General features: G+C 49.5%; 2 protein-coding genes across 2 annotated transcripts in view; one reads left to right on the top strand and one right to left on the bottom strand.

Annotated features, from left to right (window-relative positions):
• Positions 1-1,473, bottom strand: part of TMEM8B (transmembrane protein 8B) — a 33,434-nt gene extending 31,961 nt beyond the window's left edge. Inside the window, exon 1 of the mRNA XM_084832735.1 lies at positions 1,351-1,473. Coding sequence (XP_084688861.1) covers positions 1,351-1,426 — 76 coding nt within the window. The 5' untranslated portion in view covers positions 1,427-1,473. The remainder of the gene's footprint in view (positions 1-1,350) is intronic.
• FAM221B (family with sequence similarity 221 member B) overlaps positions 1-18,934 on the top strand; it is a 62,141-nt gene that overhangs the window by 14,992 nt on the left and 28,215 nt on the right. The window lies entirely within an intron of this gene.

Here is an 18,934-nt window from a genome sequence, read left to right as displayed (position 1 = left end):
CTAAGTGCTGCCAGCCTCCGCCATAAAATACTTTTTTGTAAGTTCAAGGGAGCACATATAATATTCCACCAGCCAGTTCCCTCCCCATGAAAATGATCTCATTATTCTTGCTGAAAGCCATCAATTACTAGGTAATTAAATGTCCTGGGATTCTCGTGGCAGTGTCGCTAAATCTACTCCCGGGGCGTCACGGCGTTCGGCAGGTCTGCTCTTGGCTGGACAGAGAGCCATCCACAAACGAGGACCAGGCAGGGCTCCCTCGAAAACGCCCTCCCCACAATTTCGCGGCGGGGCGGAGGAAGGCATTGGGCGCGGGGGAGGGGAGAAGCCCAGCTGGAGATGTGCGAGGGGGCCAGCCAGAGCGGGAGAGCCCCGGCGGGCGAGCTCAGCTGGCGGCAGGAGCGGCGAGAGGCGTGGATCCTGAAAGCGCCGAGGGGCCCCGCCTGCCCCATCCCGCCGGCAGCGCGCTAGCCCACCATGTATTTCAGTGACTGAGCTCGAGCAGAGACAGCCGGAAGGCCCGAGGCCCCAGCGGCGGCTGTCCGCCGGGGACGGAGGGGCGGGAGGCGTCGGCGGGACGACACGCGTGCCGAGCGCGAGCCTCTTCTCACAGCCGCCTTTCCTGCGCGCAGTCGCTGAGCCCCCCGGCAAGGGAGCCTCTGCTCCCCGCCGCCCCGCGCGCTCCCTTCCTGCTGCGGGCCCCGCGGCTGCCCGCGCGGCCGGGGCTCGGCGAGGGGCTCCGAGGGCAGAGACCTGCCTGCGGCGGGCTGCTGCGAACGGGGCCTTGAAGCGCCACCTGTCCCACAGTCCGCGCGAGGCCTCCCGGCGCCCCTCTCGGGGACCCGGGGCTTTCCCGCGCCGAGGAGGCCGAGTGGGCGGCGAGTGCCCAAGGAAGGGCGGAAGCCCGCGGAAAGCCGGGGCCCTCCCTTCCAGGGCCAGCGGCAGGAGTGGGGGCTGCGGCCACCCCTCCCCGGCTCCCCGCTGCCGGGAAGCCCCGCCCGGCCCCTGCCCTCCGCCCGGCGAGGCGCCGCCGCGCCCGCCTCCGGAGTTCGGCGTCCCGCCGAGGGCGCGTGCCGAGCAGAGGCCAGCGACGACCGCCAAGCCCCCCGCCCCGCGCCGAGGCAGCTCCCGAAGGCGGCAGGAGCCTCTCGGCCCCCTCGCGCGGAGGAGGCGGGCGGGCGCCTTCAGCACCGCGCCGCGCGGACAGCTCCCGCGGCCCGCGGAGGCGCGCCGGCAGCCCCGGGCCCGGCTCTTCCCGCCGCCCGGCCCGCCCGGCCCGGCCCGGGGCTGGGGCTCCCCCTCCTCCGCCCAGGCCGCGCCCGCCCGCCCGCCCGCCCGCGGCGCGCTCACCTGCCGGCCGGCCCAGGCTGAGCCAGGCGAGCAGCTGGAGCAGCAGCCGGAGCCGCCCGAGAGCCGCGCGGCCCATGCTGCGCCCCGCGCCCGGAGGGGCTGCCGCGCTCCGGCTCCGGCAACAGCGGCGGCGGCGGCCATGACGTCAGGCCCAGCTGCCGCCCGGAGCCCCCGCGCCTCCCCCATTGGCCCGGCTGCGAGGCTGCCTGGCGAAGCCGCGGCTCATTGGCCGACCGAGCTGCCGCTCTGCGGCTGCCGCCGCCGCCTCTCGAGGACACCCGGGCCAGCCGGCGGGAGGAGGAGGACGCCTGGCCGAGCAGCTGGCCGGGGCAGCCGGACCCGCCCCCCGCCGCCCAGTGAGGAAGGGCCGGCGGGGAGGGGCGCGGGCATCTCTGCGAGAAAGCACCCCCGCCCTCCCCCAGGGACGAGCCCCGCGGGCTCCCCCTGGCCAGCCTCCCGAGCCAGTCTCCTCCTGTGCCCCCCGCTCCTCTCAGGGAGGCTAACACCTGGGAGGGGGAGAAGGCGCTCCTGCTGCTGCTCCAAACCGAGGGCTCCAAAGTGGAAGATGGGCCCTTTGCTGAGCCCCGTGGAGCCCCTGGCAGGAGGCCTGCCAGACTCTTCCCCGGACAGTCGTAGCTTCGCACCCGCGATGGCGCTGTGCGCTTACAGTCCATGATGAGCCGTCTGTGTCCAGATATTCCTGGGGACGCCTGACGCAGCTGCCTATTGCCCGACAGGTGTGACCCCAGCGGGAGCCGTGCCTCCGCTTGCCTCTTCTGTCAGGTCAGGTGGCCAGCCATGGAGCAGGCGGCTGGGCGGCATGGGCTGGGCTGAGTGGATGATCGGGTCCAGACATGGCACCCTAGAGGGAAGGGAGGAGGGCAGCATCCATGTTCTTTTCCCCATCCCTGGGGAAGTAACAAAGGAAGAGTACAGGCAGGTAGCACAGAATTGCAGGGATGGCGTCAGGAAGGCTAAAGCAGAGAACGAGTTGAGGTTAGCGAGGGATGCTACAAACCACAAAAAGGCTTTCTTCAGCTACATGCATAGTAAAAGGCGGAGGAAAGAAATGGTGGTTCAGCTATTAAATAAGGATGGCAAAAGGATAACAGATGACAAAGAAAAGGCAGAGGTGCTCAACTCCTACTTTGGCTCAGCCTTCTCCCCAAAGAGGGTCTATGACCCCCCTGGCAAAGGCGAAGTACAGGCTGAAGGGGCAGGATTGCAGCTTGAGATCGACAGGCATATGGTCAAGGAACACCTCATTCCTTTGAATGAGTTCAAATCTCCAGGGCCAGATGAACTGCATCCTAGAGTCATAAAGGAACTGGCAGAAGAGCTCTCAGAACCGCTGTCTATTCTCTTTGAGCAATCATGGAGGACGGGGAAGTGCCAGATGACTGGAGGAGGGCTAACGTTGTCCCTATCTTCCAAAATGGCAAAAAGGAGGAACCTGGGAACTACAGACCAGTCAGTCTGACATCAAGCCCTGGGAAAATTCTGGAGCAGATGATAAAGCAATCCATCTGGAAGCACCTTGACAACAATGCCGTGATTACTCAAAGCCAACATGGATTTGTCAAAAACAAGTCCTGCCAGACGAATCTGATCTCATTTTTTGATCAAGTCACCTCCCTTGTAGACCGTGGGAATGCTGTAGACATCATATACCTCGACTTCAGCAAAGCTTTCGACAATGTGCCCCATGATATCCTGATGAGCTCAAAGTGGGCTAGATGAAACAACGATCCGGTGGATCCACAGTTGGCTACAGAATCGGACTCAAAGAGTGCTTATCAATGGGACCTTCTCAAGCTGGGGAGAGGTAACGAGTGGGGTACCGAGGGCTCAGTCCTGGGCCCAGTGCTCTTCAACATTTTTATTAATGACTTGGAGGAGGAGGTGCAGGGAATGCTGATCAAATCTGCAGATGACACAAAATTGGGCGGGATAGCGAATACTTTGGAAGACAGAAACAAAATTCAAAGTGATCTGGATAGACTGGAGCGCTGGGCAGAAAACAACAGAATGACATTTAATAGGGACAAATGCCAAGTTCTGCACCTCAAAAAAGACACCAAATGCACACTTACAAGATGGGGGATACATGGCTCAACAACACTACAAGCAAGAAGGATCTTGGAATTGTTGTCTATCACAAGCTGAATATGAGCCAACTATGTGAAGCAGCTGCAAAAAAGGCCAATGCTCTTTTGGGCTGCATTCATAGAAGCATAGCTTCCAAATCCTGGGAAGTACTAGTTCCCCTCTACTCAGCACTGGTTAGGCCTCATCTGGAGTACTGTGTCCAGTTCTGGGCACCACAGGTGAAGAAGGATGCAGACAAGCTGGAGAGGGTTCAGAGGAGGGCAACAAAGATGATCAGGGGACTGGAAACAAAGCCCTGTGAGGAGAGACTGAAAGAACTGGGCATGTTTAGCCTTGAGAAGAGAAGACTGAGGGGAGATAGGATAGCACTCTTCAAGTCCTTGAAAGGTTGTCACAGAGAGAAAGGCCAGGATCTCTTCTCGATCATCCCAGAGTGCAGGACACGGAAGAATGGGCTCAAGTTACAGGAAGCCAGATTCCGGCTGAACATCAGGAAAAACTTCCTGAATGTTAGAGCAATAGGACAATGGAACCAATGACCTGGGGAGGTGGTGGGCTCTCCCACACTGGAGGCGTCCAAGGTGAGGCTGGACAGCCACCTGCCAGGGATGCTCTGACCTGGACTCCTGCACTGAGCAGGGGGCTGGACTTGACGGCCTTGCAGGCCCTGTCCCACCCTACCATTCCATGACTCTATGATTCTATGCCTGATTAGGTAGACAGTGTAGCACATGTTTGTGGGCACCTCTGCCCCCACCGACATCTCCCCCTGCACCTGTGAAGTGCCTCGCTGACACCTGTGATTTGTCTTATCCTTACATTGAAATGGTTTCTCCAGGTGTCCAGGGCTGCTCCAGAGTGAAGCCCTGGCCTCCAGCCACCTGCCATCTTCGTTCCCCAGAGACCCTCTTAGGAATTAACAGCCAGCTGCAAGCATGAGGCTTTGAAGTGCTCCCAGCCTCTGGTGGGAAAGGATGCCACTGCCTGGCAAGGGGGAGGTTCGGGGTGGCAGCAGGGCATCCAGAGAAGGGCCAGGGGCGATGTGACCTAGCTGAAGGAGGAAGAGGGGAAACAGACCGGGGGGAAAGAGGGAGGGGTGAGTGGATCTTGCCTGCTGGGAGTGTGGGTGAGAGAGTGTGCCTGCAGATTTTGCGGGGGGCTGATCCTGACTGAGAGACATGTGGGCTCAAAGGAGGGGTTTGTGTTTTGGGGCTCAGTCCCGCCTATGCCACATACTCCGGCACTGAGAGGTGTCAGTAGTCTTCTGGCCTCCCTGGTTTGCCTTCCTGTGAACTGTGTGTTTTGTGCCTGGCTGTGCCCACTGTAGCAGCCATTTCATGAATGGGCATCCTGACCCCATGGGAGCTATTTGGCAATGGTGCCTGTGACACTCCCCCAAAAGTCAGAATGTGCCCACCAGCCCCAGAATGCTGGCGACCCCTGGATTAAACAAGCACCACCATACTGACCATGATAATTAAATACTTCAAAATCCCTGAAAAGAAAGGAGGAGGACTGATGCCTAAACATGAATCGTGTAGGCGCCCGGTGACTCAGTCCAGGGAGGAAGCTCCAGAGATGAGGTACACTGTGGAGAAGCCCCTCAGAAGGGCCAAAATTTATTCATTCCCAATGCTCTTCAGAAAACAAACTGTCCTTCCTCAGAACCAATCTGCAATCTTGTTGTTTTCCCAAGTGCATCAGGCTTGAATACATTTTGACACTTCTGAGGACAATTTCTCCTCTGCTCATTTGCTGCATATAGTGCCATTCCCTTTCTGGTTTCTTGTCACCACAACCTCATGCATTCAGAGCAGGACCTGGAAGTTGTGATGTCCTAGAAGCCAAATTTAGGTTGCTAGGTAGGAGGTTGAAATCCAGGACCATCAAAGTGGCTTTCTCTGAAATGCTATTTGTTCCACGCGCAGGGCCAGCAAGTCAGGTGAAGTTGAGGAGTCTCAACTGAAGTCTTGCCCAAGTGAGGAAAACAAAAAGGAGCACAAGCTTGCACAAAGGCGATGCAAGCAGACGATAAGAGATGCAAAAAGGAATTTTGAACAGCATATGGCTAACAACACGAAGGACAACAATAAGGAATTATTTAAATGTATCAGAAGCAGAAAACCAGCTATGGAGGCAGTCAGACTGTTGGATGACAACTGAGGTAGAGGAATACTAAAGGAGGATAAGGAGATTATGGAGAAGTTGAATGAATTATTTTCATCTGTCTTCACTGCAGAAGATGTAGAACAGATACCTGTGCCTGAACTGATGTTTTCAAGAAGGGAGTATGAGGAACTGAGGCAAATAGTGGTGACAAAAGATGAAGTTCTCAACCTTATTGATAAATTGAAAGCAAATAAATCACTGGGCCCAGATGGTATCCATCCTAGAGTTCCTAAAGAACTCAAATGTGAAATTATAGATCTTCTAACAAAAATATGCAACATGTCCTTAAGAGCAGGCTCTGTAGCAGATGAATAAAGGATGGCCAATGTAACACCAAATTTTAAAAAGGGATCCAGGGTTAGGGATCTGGGATATTACAGGCTTCACATCTGTTCTGGGTAAACTAGTTCAAAACATTTTATTAAAGACAAAATTAGTAGGCATCTAGAAGGACCAGCCTTGCAGAAAAAGAATCAACATGGCTTCCGCAAAGGTAAGTCCTGTCTCACCAACCATTTAGAGTTCTTTGAGAGTGTCAATAAACATGTGAACAGGGGTAATCCAGCAGACATTGTTTACTTGGACTTCTAAAAAGCCTTTGATAACGTCCCTCACCAAAGACTCCTGAGCAAACTTAGCAGTCATAGATTAAGAGGAGAGGTCCTCTTATGGATCAGGAATTGGTTAAACAACAGAAAACAGAGAGACGGAATAAATGGTAAATTCTCCCAATGGAGGGATGTAAACAGTGGGGGGGGGGGGACAGGGATCTGTACTGGGACCCATGTTTTTCAACTTGTTAATACATGATCTGGAATGAGGAGTGAGCAGTCAGGTGGCCAAGTTTGCTGGTGACACCAAATTATTTAGGGTGAACAAAACAAAAAGGGACAGCAAAGAGCTCCAAAAGATCTCTCCAAACTGGGAGAATGGGGATTAAAATGGCAAATGTGGTTCAATGTAAGCAATTATAAAGTGATGCACTGGGGCAAAAAATCTCAACTTCACATACGTATATGCTGAAGAGATCTGAGCTCACAGTGACTGATCAAGAAAAAGATCTTGGGGTTGTGGTGGAGAGCTCGATTAAAATGACAACCCGGTGTGTGGCTGCTTTGAAAAAGGCAAATTCCATGTGTGAAGTTAGGTCTGGCTAGGCCTTGTAAGTAGCTTGGTTCAGGCAAGGTGCCTGATGGGATTGAGAGAATGTGTATGTGTCTGGCCATGAGAAGGTGACTGTAACTTGCTCATTATAAGCGAGAAATTCCTATCCACCAAAGTAAGTCATCCCTGAAGATAAGCAAGCAGCTGTGCTGGTAAGACTGTTGCTGAGCTAAATTAGCTCTTGAGCATGTGTAGTTTATTTTCATTGTTCTCTAACTTTCAGTCTGAATAAATGCATCCTGAGTTCTTGTGTTTTTGTTTTGGTGAGACACAGTGTCAACCGTCTCTCCTATAGCTGTGATGTGCTTTAATAAATTTCTGATTGTTCAACCTAACCTGCCTTGGATATTTCCTTAACAATTTGGTGCTGTGACTTGGATCCAAAATGCTGAGGAGAATCGAACCAATTTGGACCGCCATTCACTGAACATCCCAGAAGCGCACACCAAGGTAAGAGACTTTTTGACATCTCTAAGTCTGGGACTCTGTGTGAGGCTGCCCATGGGACGATTCTGCCTTGGCTGACGGGATACCGCCTTTAAAGAGACAGTCAGTAATTTAAGCACTTGGTAAGTGGGGTTTTTTTGGGGGGGGGGTTACAGAGGTCCATGGGATATGGCATCAGGTGAATGAGAGTTGCCTTGTGTGAACTGAGGAAAAAAGGACCAGGGAAAGTGATAGTTGCTGGAACCTTGTGTGAGTGAGTTTTCCTTCTTCCCTCCATGGTATGAGCTGGCCAGGAAGGCACGGGCCTCCTAAATAAATCATTCCTCAATGAACAGAGATTACAGTGAGTGACCTGACATTTCTACCGTGACTCCCTACCATTGTATGAGCTCCCTTGACTGCGAGTGACTGATTGGGCCTCCAATTCAGTGAGAGCCAGTCACTAACTGTACCTTGGAATTGGGCAATGCCTTTTGTTTCTCACAACCTGTGGAGACCTCCTGATTGTTTTCCTGTGTGCTCCTGCATAAATTGAGGATGGGGCTGGATTCTTCCAAATAAATTCCACAGCTCCCTTCCAACCCTACTATTCTATGATTCTGTGACAATTTGGACAAATGAAACTTGACCCATCCAAACAATTTCCCTTGGTTGGGACCTTTGATTTGGACAGAATTGTGCATTTAGAGGGAGCCTTGGAAACCCAGGGTTCCAAGGTGGCACTGGGTCAATGAGAATGCATTCTTTAATTGGTATGTTGGGACATCAAAAAGGTCACCTAAGTCCTGGGGAATGGAGTATTAAGGACTCCCAAGAAAAACTGAAAGACCAGGTCAAATTTTGAAACATCAGAGAAAAGCTACAGAAATTTAGAGAAGAATTGCAAATAGTGATCACTTGTTAAGATCCTAATTGGGCTAGCATGAACTGACTCATGCGAGTTATTTTGCCTCAAGAAGTGCACATTAGATTAAAGGAACAAGGAAATTGGCCAAATCAAGAACCAGCTGATCTTAATACTTTAGATCAAGCATGCATTAGACTCCTAGGAACAATCTCTGAAATTTGTCTGCAGACAACTGATTAGGCTAAAAATCATCAATTGTAAACAAATCAAAAGTGAGACTACAGCAGACCATATGGATCATCTAAAGACATTAAAAAAAACACACTTCACAAATCCCAGCTGCTTCCCCTTCCTCCCCCTCCTCCTCAAAACTTCTAAGACAGCCAAGAGGTTTGTAACTTCATCAATGCCCATTTCTTTCTACTGACCAGAGAGACCTTTTGTGTAAACTTGGTTTGCACTATCTTTGTTCCCTGACAGAGTATATTCAGATATTCCTGAGCCACTTCCCTGATCTTCCAAAGCTGAATCTGCTTCTACAGCTCCAAAACAAGCATTGTTCTAAAACAACTTGGGCTTCCTAATTATTCTGTTCACTGTCTTCTGTTATGAAAAAAATCTTGTGCTCTTAGTGTGCAGTATACTTACCTACAAGTATAGAAAATAGGACCTGACCAGTAACGTATTACAGTACTTTCCTTGATTCTGCAGCCGTTGCCCTCCCTGTTCAAGACTGTGAAAATATTGTGTTATGTTCTCCTTTAACTCTTTGTGTACCTCACTCAGTAGCAGCTCTTCTTTTTTATACAAAGACTCTGCACGTATCTCAGTCATGCCTCTTCAGGTATGAAATTTAGCTTCTCTCTAGCAGTCACAGTGCAACGTTGTTTCACTCTAAATCGTGCTTCTTTGCTGCCTGATCCTTCTGAAAGTATTCCTTATAATTGTGTAGAGGTGGCTGAGCACCCGGCAAAGCCTCATCCAGGCTTGTCAGATGAGCCACTGACTAATGTAGTTTGTGTATATTTTGTGGATGGGTCTTGTCAAAGAAGTGCTGAAGAGATGAGCTGTCTCTACTTCTCATGCTGCAATAGAACAAAATCTTTTCCCTCACTGCACTTCTCTTCAAGTGGCACAACTTTTTGCCCTCTCCAGGGCCACTGCCTTATTCCTTTCAGCAATAAGCCAGTCTCCCATGGCAACTTCTGTAGATGTTGCACAACTCCAAAATCAGGCCCAAATGTTGAAAAAGAAAAGTGGCGACTGGCTGGTTGTACTCAGTACACTGACCATTTGTGGCGCTCCCTCAACTGCTGCTTGGTAGCGCCCATGGCCCCTCTTCCCCACCTTGTAGTAGCAGATAAGAAGGGTAAAACTGATTGAGTCATTCGTCTAAGGGGTGAAGGTGCCACAATGATTTAGATCAAGCAAGTTACATAAATGTGAATAATGTGTTTAATATACTTAGTAACTTTGTTTTTGCTTTTGCTTGTAAAGAAAATGTTTTTATATCTGTGTTTGTGCCTATTGTTCCTGCCATGCGGAAGTGAGATCTGTTTACGCCTCTTAGTCATCAAATGCCTGTCTTTTAGGTCTGCTGGACAGATTTTCCTATATGCCACTCGAAAGCTACAACAACAGCAGCTTCTCCCATGTAAAAATTAAGATGCAATGACTGTGTGTGACTGGCGATAGAGAAGTGAGTGTTGGCTGGAGACTGTCTGTATGGTCATGAATTACCCAATGTCCTTGAACATCTATTGTAGCTTAAGCCCAACCTTCTGTGTGTACCAGTAAGTGTTACTTCAAAGGGAAAAAAAGCATGCTGAACTAAATGTTTGTTGAGAGATGCAGCATGGGCTAGAAGATGCTGTCAAGATGAGAATGAGATTTTAAAGTGGTCTAAGCGAGTGTAAACTTTCATTAAAAATCATTGGTGAGATATGTTGTTGTTGTTCAGTCGTTCAGTCGTGTCCGACTCTTCGTGACCCCATGGACCATAGCACGCCGGGCCTTCCTGTCCTGCGCTCTCTCCCGGAGCGTGCTCAAGTTCATGTTCATTGCATCAGTGATGCTATCTAGCCGTCTCCTCCTCTGCCGTCCCCTTCTCCTTTTGCCTTCAGTCTTTCCCAGCATCAGAGTCTTTTCCAGAGAGCTTTCTCTTCGCATTAGGTGGCCAAAGTATTTGAGCTTCAGCTTCAGTATCTGTCCTTCCAATGAGCAGTCAGGGTTGATTTCCTTTAGGATTGACTGATTTGACCTCCTTGCAGTCCAGGGGACTCGTAAGAGTCTTCTCCAGCACCACAGTTTGAAGCTTCGATTCTTCGGCGCTCAGCCTTCCTTATAATCCAGCTCTCACAGCCATACGTTACTACTGGGAAAACCATAGCTTTGATTAGACGGACCTTTGTTGGCAAGGTGATGTCTCTGCTTCTTACTATGCTGTCTAGGTTTGCCATAGCTTTCCTCCCAAGGAGCAAGCGTCTTTTAATTTCATGGCTACAGTCACCGTCTGCGGTGATCTTGGAGCCCAAGAAAGTAAAATCTGTCACTTCTTCCATTTCTTCCCCTTCTGTATGCCAGGAAGTGATGGGGCCAGATGCCATGATCTTCGTTTTTTTAATGTTGAGTTTCAAACCAGCTTTTGCACTCTCCACTTTCACCCTCAACAAGAGGCTCTTTAGATCCTCTTCGTTTTCTGCCATTAGGGTGGTATCATCTGCGTATCTGAGGTTGTTGATAATTCTCCCGGCAATCTTAATTCCGACCTGTGATTCATCCAACCCGGCGTTTCTCATGATGTACTCTGCATATAAGTTAAATAAGCAGGGCGACAATATACAGCCTTGTCGTACTCCTTTCCCAATTTTGAACCACTCGGTTGTTCCATGTCTGGTTCTTACTGTTGCTTCTTGACCCTCGTACAGGTTTCTCAGGAGACAGGTAAGGTGGTCTGGTACTCCCATCTCTTTCAGAATTTGCCACAGTTTGTTGTGATCCACACAATCAAAGGCTTTAGCGTAGTCAATGAAGCAGAAATAGGCGATTTTCTGGAATTCTCTTGCTTTCTCCATGATCCAGCGAATGTTGGCGATTTGATCTCTAGTTCCTCTGCCTCTTCGAAACCCAGCTTGTACTTCCAGTAGTTCTTGGTTCACATACTGCTGAAGCCTAGCTTGTAGGTTTTTGAGCATCACCTTGCTGGCATGTGAAATGAGCGCAATTGTGCGGTAGTTTGAACACTCTTTGGCATTGCCCTTCTTTGGAATGGGAATGTAAACTGACCTTTTCCAGTCTTGTGGCCACTGTTGAGTGTTCCAAATTTGTTGGCATATTGAGTGCAGCACTTTAACAGCATCATCTTTTACGATTTTAAATAGTTCAGCTGGAATACTGTCATCTCCGCTAGCTTTGTTGTTAGTAATGCTTGCTAAGGCCCACTTGGCTTCACTCTCTAGGATGTCCGGCTCAAGTTCAGTGACCGCACTATCATGGCTATCAGGGACATTAAGATCTTTCCTATATAGTTCTTCTGTGTATTCTTTCCACCTCTTCTTAATCTCATCTGCTTCTGTTAGGTCCCTGCCTTCTTTGTCCTTTATCATGCCCGTCTTTGCACAAAATGTTCCCTTGAGATCTCCGATTTTCTTGAAGAGATTTCTAGTCTTTCCCATTCTGTTGTTTTCCTCGATTTCTTTGCATTGTTCATTTAAGAAGGCCTTCTTGTCTCTCCTTGCTATTCTCTGGAACTCTGCATTCAGTTGGGTATATCTTCCCCTTTCTCCCTTGCTTGTCGCTTCCCTTCTTTCCTCAGCTACTTGTAAAGCCTCATCAGACAGCCACTTGGCTTTCTTGCATTTCTTTTTCTTTGGGATGGATTGAGTTGCTGCCTCCTGAACAATGTTACGGACCTCCGTCCATAGTTCCTCAGGCACTCTGTCTATCAGGTCTAATCCCTGAAATCTATTCCTCACCTCCACTGTATATTCATAAGGGATATGATGTAGGTCATACCTGAATGTTTTAGTGGTTTTCCCTACGTTCTTCAATTTAAGCCGAAATTTTGCAAGAAGCAGCTCATGATCTGACCACAGTCAGCTCCAGGTCTTGTTTTGACTGACTGTATGGAGCTTCTCCATCTTTGGCTGCAAAGGACATAATCAATCTGATTTCAGTATTGACCATCTGGTGATGTCCATGTCTAGAGTCACCTCTTGTGCTGTTGGAAAAGAGTGTTTGCTATGATCAACGTGTTCTCTTGGCAAAACTCTATTAGCCTTTGTCCTGCTTCATTTTGTACACCAAGGCCATGCTTGCCTGTTATCCCGGTGATTTCTTGACTTCCTACTTTAGCATTCCAATCCCATATGATGAAGAGGACATCTTTTTTGGGTGTTAGTTCTAGAAGGTGTTGTAGGTCTTCATAGAACTGATCAACCTCAGCTTCTTCAGCCTCAGTGGTTGGGGTGTAGACTTGAATTACTGTGATGTTGAATGGTTTGCCTTGGATTCGTGCTGAGATCATTCTATCGTTTTTGAGATTGTACCCCAGTACTGCTTTTCCCACCCTTTTGTTGACTATGAGTGCTATTCCATTTCTTCTAAGGGATTCTTGCCCACAGTAGTAGATATGATGGTCACCTAAATTAAATTAGCCCATGCTTGTCCATTTTAGTTCGCTGATTCCCAAGATGTCAATGTTCAATCTTGCCATCTCACGTTTGACCACCTCCAGCTTACCTTGATTCATTGATCTTACATTCCAGGTTCCTAAACAATATTGTTCTTTACAGCATCAGATTTTCTTTTCATCACCAGACACATCCACAGCTGAGCGTCCCTTCGGCTTTGGCCCAGCCGCTTCACTCTTTCTGGCGCTACTTGGAAATTCCCTCTGCTCTTCCCCAGTAGTAGATTGGAAGCGTCCGACCTGAGGGGCTCATCTTCCAGCGTCATCTCTTTTAGCCTTGTGATACGTTCCATTGGGTTTTCTTGGCAAGAATCATAGAATAGAATCATAGAACCATAGAATAGTAGGGTTGGAAGGGGCCTACAAGGCCATCGAGTCCAACCCCCTGCTCAATGCAGGAATCCAAGTCAGACCATCCCTGACAAATGGCTGTCCAGCCTCGTCCTGACCGCCTCCAGCATGGGAGAGCCCACCACCTCCCTAGGTAATTGGTTCAATTGTCATATTGCTCTAACACTCAGGAAGTTTTTCCTGATGTTCAGCCGGAATCTGGCTTCCTGTCACTTGAGCCCATGATTCCGTGTCCTGCACTCTGGGATGATCAAGAAGAGATCCTGGCCTTCTTCTCTGTGACAACCTTTCAAGTACTTGAAGAGTCCTATCATATTTCCCCTCAGTCTTCTCTTCTCAAGGCTAAACATGCCCAGTTCTTTCAGTCTCTCTTCATAGGGCTTTGTTTCCAGTCCCCTGATCATCTTTGTTGCCCTCCTCTGAACCCTCTGCAGTTTGTCTGCATCTTTCTTCAAGTGTGGTGCCCAGAACTGGACACAGTACTCCAGATGAGGCCTAACCAGTGCAGAGTAGAGGGGAACTAGTACTTCCCGGGATTTGGAAGCTATGCTTCTATGAATGCAGCCCAAAAGAGCATTGGCCTTTTTTGCAGCCACATCACATTGTTGGCTCAGATTCAGCCTGTGATCTACCACAATTCCAAGATCCTTCTCGCTTGTAGTGTTGTTGAGCCACGTATCCCCCATCTTGTAACTGTGCATTTGGTTTCTTTTTCCTAGGTGCAGAACTGGGCATTTATCCCTATTAAATGTCATTCTGTTGTTTTCTGCCCAGCGCTCCAGTCTATCCAGATCACTTTGAATTCTGTTTCTGTCTTCCAAAGTATTAGCTATCCTGCCCAATTTTGTGTCATCTGCAAATCTGATCAGCATTCCCTGCACCTCCTCCTCCAAGTCATTAATACAGATGTGGAAGAGCACTGGGCCCAGGACTGAGCCCTGCGCTACCCCACTCGTTACCTCTCCCCAGTTTGAGAAGGTCCCATTGAGAAGCACTCTTTGAGTCCGATTCTGTAGCCAACTGTGGATCACCGGATCGTTGTTTCCTCTAGCCCACTTTGAGCTCGTTTGCTCATCAGGAGATCATGGGGCACTTTGTCGAAAGCTTTGCTGAAGTCGAGGTATATGATGTCTACAGCATTCCCAGGGTCTACAAGGGAGGTGACTTGATCCAAAAATGAGATCAGATTTGTCTGGTAGGACTTGTTTTTCACAAATCCATGTTGGCTTTGAGTAATCATGGCATTGTTGTCAAGGTGCTTCCAGATGGATTGCTTTATCATCTGCTCCAGAATTTTCCCAGGTGTTGATGTCAGACTGACTGGCCTGTAGTTCCCAGGTTCCTCCTTTTCACCCTTTTTGAAGAGAGGGACAACATTAGCCCTCCTCCAGTCATCTGGCACTTCCCCCGTCCTCCATGATTTCTCAAAGAGAATAGACAGCGGTTCTGAGAGTTCTTCTGCCAGTTCCTTTATGACTCTAGGATGCAGTTCATCTGGCCCTGGAGATTTGAACTCATTCAAAGGAATGAGGTGGTCCTTGACCATATGCCTATCGATCTCAAGCTGCAATCCTGCCCCTTCAGCCTGTACTTCGCCTTTGCCAGGGGGTCATAGACCCTCTTTTGGGAGAAGACTGAGCCAAAGTAGGAATTGAGCACCTCTGCCTTGTCATTGTCATCTGTTATCATTTTGCGATAACAAGAAAAGTCTGCCAAAGGGCACTGAGTTTGATTTCGGGTCGGTGGGTGCAATGGTGCAATTCACCATGTCACAAACAGCATCACAGGAAATATGCATTAGAAGTTTGTGACACACTGCAGTCAGTGCAATGTGACGAACAGGGTTGGACCATGACCTGTGGTGGGACTGAATGGCTTTGCCATGAGCTCCCTGAGTGGCATCAGGCAGGCCTTGGATAGCATTAAGCCTCAGTCGCCCCTCTGTCGAAAAGAAATGAATTGGCAAGGTCTCACACACACACTGCAGTGGATCCAAACATTGCTCTTGAGTGCCCTTCCCAAGAAGGATGGCTGGTGCCAGTGCTGCATTTGTTTCAGTTCCAGGCAAAGACATTTTTATTTGCCCCAGCATTTTAAATGGTAATGCTGCCTCACCCTGGGTTTAGTTGCATAGTCTTTGAGTTTGTTAATTCTGTGATGGAGGTTATTCTATTTTATTTACATGTTGCTTGAAATTCTATCTATCTATCTATCTATCTATCTATCTATCTATCTATCTATCTCATTTCTATACCGCCAAATAGCTGAAGGTCTCTGGGCGGTTCACAAAAATTAACACCAAACAGCACACAATAGAACAATATAAAATATATAGAACATTAAAACCACAATACAACCACAATAAAACCTAGCAGCAGTGCAGGAATTTAAAATACAGATTTAAAACAGCAAAGCTAAAAGTCTAGAAAGTTTAAATGCTAAAATGCCTGGGAAAATAAAAAGGTCTTCACCTGGCGCAAAAAGGAATACAATGTAGGTGCCAGGCGAACCTCACTAGGGAGCTCATTCCACAGTTGGGGTGCCACAGCAGAAAAGGCCCTCCTCCTAGTAGCCACCTGCCTCACTTCCTTTGGCAGGAGCTCACGGAGAAGGGCCGCTGAGGATGGTCTTAAGGTCTGGGCAGGCACATATGGGAGGAGGCGATCCATCAGATAACCTGGCCCCAAGCCGTTAAGGGCTCTGAATGTTAACACCAGCACTTTGAATCAGGCCTGGAAATGGACTGGCAGCCAGTGCAGCTGGAAAAGGGCAGGCATAATATGAACTCGCTGGCCAGTCCGTTAACAATCTTGCTGCCCTATTTTGGACCAGCTGAAGTTTCCGGACCGTTTTCAAAGGCAGCCCCATGTATAATGCATTGCAGTAATCCAGACGAGAGGTTATCAGAGCATGGATAACTGTAGCTAGGCTCTCTCTGTCCAGATAAGGACGTAGTTGGTATACCAGTCTAAGCTGAGAAAAAGTGCTCTGTGCCACTGAGTTCACCTATTATACTGGAATCCATAATGGACGAAGGACAGTTTAGAAAAATTTTCACGTTTGGTCTGTTCCAGGGAAAACAGCAGAGTCTTGTGGCACCTTAACTTATGTCAACGTTACCACTTCAGCTGGAAGGTGCGCGCGTGTGTGTGATTCTTTTTTTGGCGGGGGGAGCAGGCTTTTTGAAACCCACTCCCACTGGGCAAGTGGGCAACCATGTGATGTGGCTGCAAAAAAGGCCAATGCTCTTTTGGGCTGCATTCATAGAAGCATCGCTTCCAAATCCCGGGAAGTACTAGTTCCCCTCTACTCAGCACTGGTTAGGCCTCATCTGGAGTACTGTGTCCAGTTCTGGACACCACACTTGAAGAAGGATGCAGACAAACTGGAGAGGGTTCAGAGGAGGGCAACAAAGATGATCAGAGGACTGGAAACAAAGCCCTATGGAGAGAGACTGAAGGAACTGGGCATGTTTAGCCTTGAGAAGAGAAGACTGAGGGGAGATAGGATAGCGCTCTTCAAGTACTTGGAAGGTTGTCACAGAGAGGAAGGCCAGCATCTCTCCTTGGTCATCCCAGAGTGCAGGACACGGAATCATGGGCTCAAGTGACAGGAAGCCAGATTCCGGCTGAACATCAGGAGGAACTTCCTGACTGTTGGAGCAATCCGACAATGGAACCAACTCCCTAGGGAGGCGGTGGGCTCTCCCACACTGGAGGCCTTCAAGACGAGGCTGGACAGCCACCTGTCAGGGATGCTCTGACCTGGATTCCTGCATTGAGCAGGGGATTGGACTCGTTGGTCTTGTAGGCCCCTTCCAACCCTACTATTCTGTGACTCTATGAACATGTAAAATAGCAAGAAAGTCATTTTTGTTTAAATCAATGTGTGCAAGGCAGTTAAAAAAGCCTCAGTTATGTAACAGGCCATTGAAGAAAGGGTTTTTTAAAAGTCTGCCATTTTGCAAGTTGTCTGGTGGCAGCAAGGAGTCCTCTTAAATTGCTGGGAACATTAGAAGACACACACATTTACCATCAGTCAAAGCAGCACTTTTTATGTTTAAAGGGACAGGATGTTTGGATGCTGTAAAGGTAAGCAGAGAGAGATAGCTGGACACTGGGAGTGGGAAAGTGATAGGCAGCTGTCTGGGGCCCAGAGATGCTTATGGGAACCAGCAAGCCCAGATCTGGTCCTGGCACAAGCTGCTGCCATCCAGCTCTCACCAGACCACCCATTAAGTTGCTGGCATGCTTTTGATGGGGCATTTCAGCCAGGGGGGCAGGGGCATACAAACCTGGGCCTGGAATAGGGTGGGCTTAGCTGAGAAGATCCGAGTTGGGCTCCACAGGATACGTCATATCTGCCTTTGGCTGTTAAATGATGCCCCCCCCCCCCCGCCACGGCGTGAGAGCTAGGCTGGAAGCACCGCCGGCTTGCAGGGAGCGAGGGCACTGCAGGCTTCCCGACAGGGCCCCCGGTGGCCAAGCAAGGGCCTGCACACAGGCGCATGCCAGGAGTGCAGCAAATGCAGACCCACCCAGTCCCAGGAGGCTGCAGCTGGGGAAGGTGTCGCAGGGCCAATGCTGTGCAGGAGAGCGCATCTCAGCAGGGGTGGCAGAGGGGCTGGCTCCTGAAGTCAGGCACGTGCAGAGAAATGGCAGATTGCCCTAATCAGGCCCAATGGGCTGCCCCCAGTCACCCAGTAGCAGAACAGCACAGGTCAACCACCTTTTCACCCCACAAGGCAAGTTCATGGAGGCAGAGCGCAGCCCAGGTGATTGGGAAGTTACCCACTGCAGCTTTCAAGAAGGACAGTGGTTCATCCACCCAGTCTTTTGCCTCTGAGAGTGGTAAGCACGTGATATTGCAGAGGAAATATGATGGCATATTAGGAACATTCCAACAATGTTCTGGTTTTGTTACTTACTGAATGTATTGGCCCCAGGAGTGTAACCAAGTCACCTGTGGTGTTAGAGGGGCCTAGAGATCCATAACGACTTGCTTAAGTTCATTATTAGTGCAATTCCCTTGCTAGTAAGCCTCTGAGCATGTGAAGATGAGTCAAAGGGCTGATACCGCAGCCTAGCATATTCCATACTAGTGAGTGAGAGTGTTATCAAGCACTCTGCCTGGGAAGTGAAGTTTGTTTACCTTAAAGCTGCAGGTGGCTGTGCTGAGAACTAAGCCCTGCTAGTCTATGCTGGGAATGAACGCTAGGGGACGCCTGCTGCTGTTATGCTGCCTCATTGCTAACATGTATGGTATAAAACCCATTGTACCCCATGGCTCTGGGTTCAGAGAAGCTGTCTGATCCAACCATTGGGTACGCCTGTGTGCTGTAAGTTACTCAGTAAAGAGCTCCTTGTAAGTATACCTGGGTCTGATTTATCACTATCTTGGCACCTCTAAATTAAGAGTTGAGAGTCTACTGCAGGGGGCAATACACTGATTTATGGAGCATTTCCAATATACAAAGTGCACTGGAATTGGCATACTATTCATCTTCACCCAGTCCTTGTGAGGTCCATCCTTTTTGAGGGGGCTTTTCAGATAGGAAATGGAGAGACAGGGATTTGTCATGGCTTCTCATTGAGGCCAGGCAGAGCTGGGGTCATAGAATCATAGAATAGTAGGGTTGGAAGGGGCCTACAAGGCCATCGAGTCCAACCCCCTGCTCAGTGCAGGAATCCAAGTCAGAGCATCCCTGACAAATGGCTGTCCAGCCACGTCTTGAAGGCCTCCAGTGTGGGAGAGCCCACCACCTCCCCAGGTAATCGGTTCCATTGTCGTATTGCTCTTACAGTCAG

Source organism: Heloderma suspectum, chromosome 2 (assembly GCF_057233095.1).
Source record: "Heloderma suspectum isolate Gila_16-S chromosome 2, 16-S_ref, whole genome shotgun sequence".
NCBI lineage: Eukaryota > Metazoa > Chordata > Lepidosauria > Squamata > Helodermatidae > Heloderma > Heloderma suspectum.
This window is presented reverse-complemented; position numbering and strand designations above follow the sequence as displayed.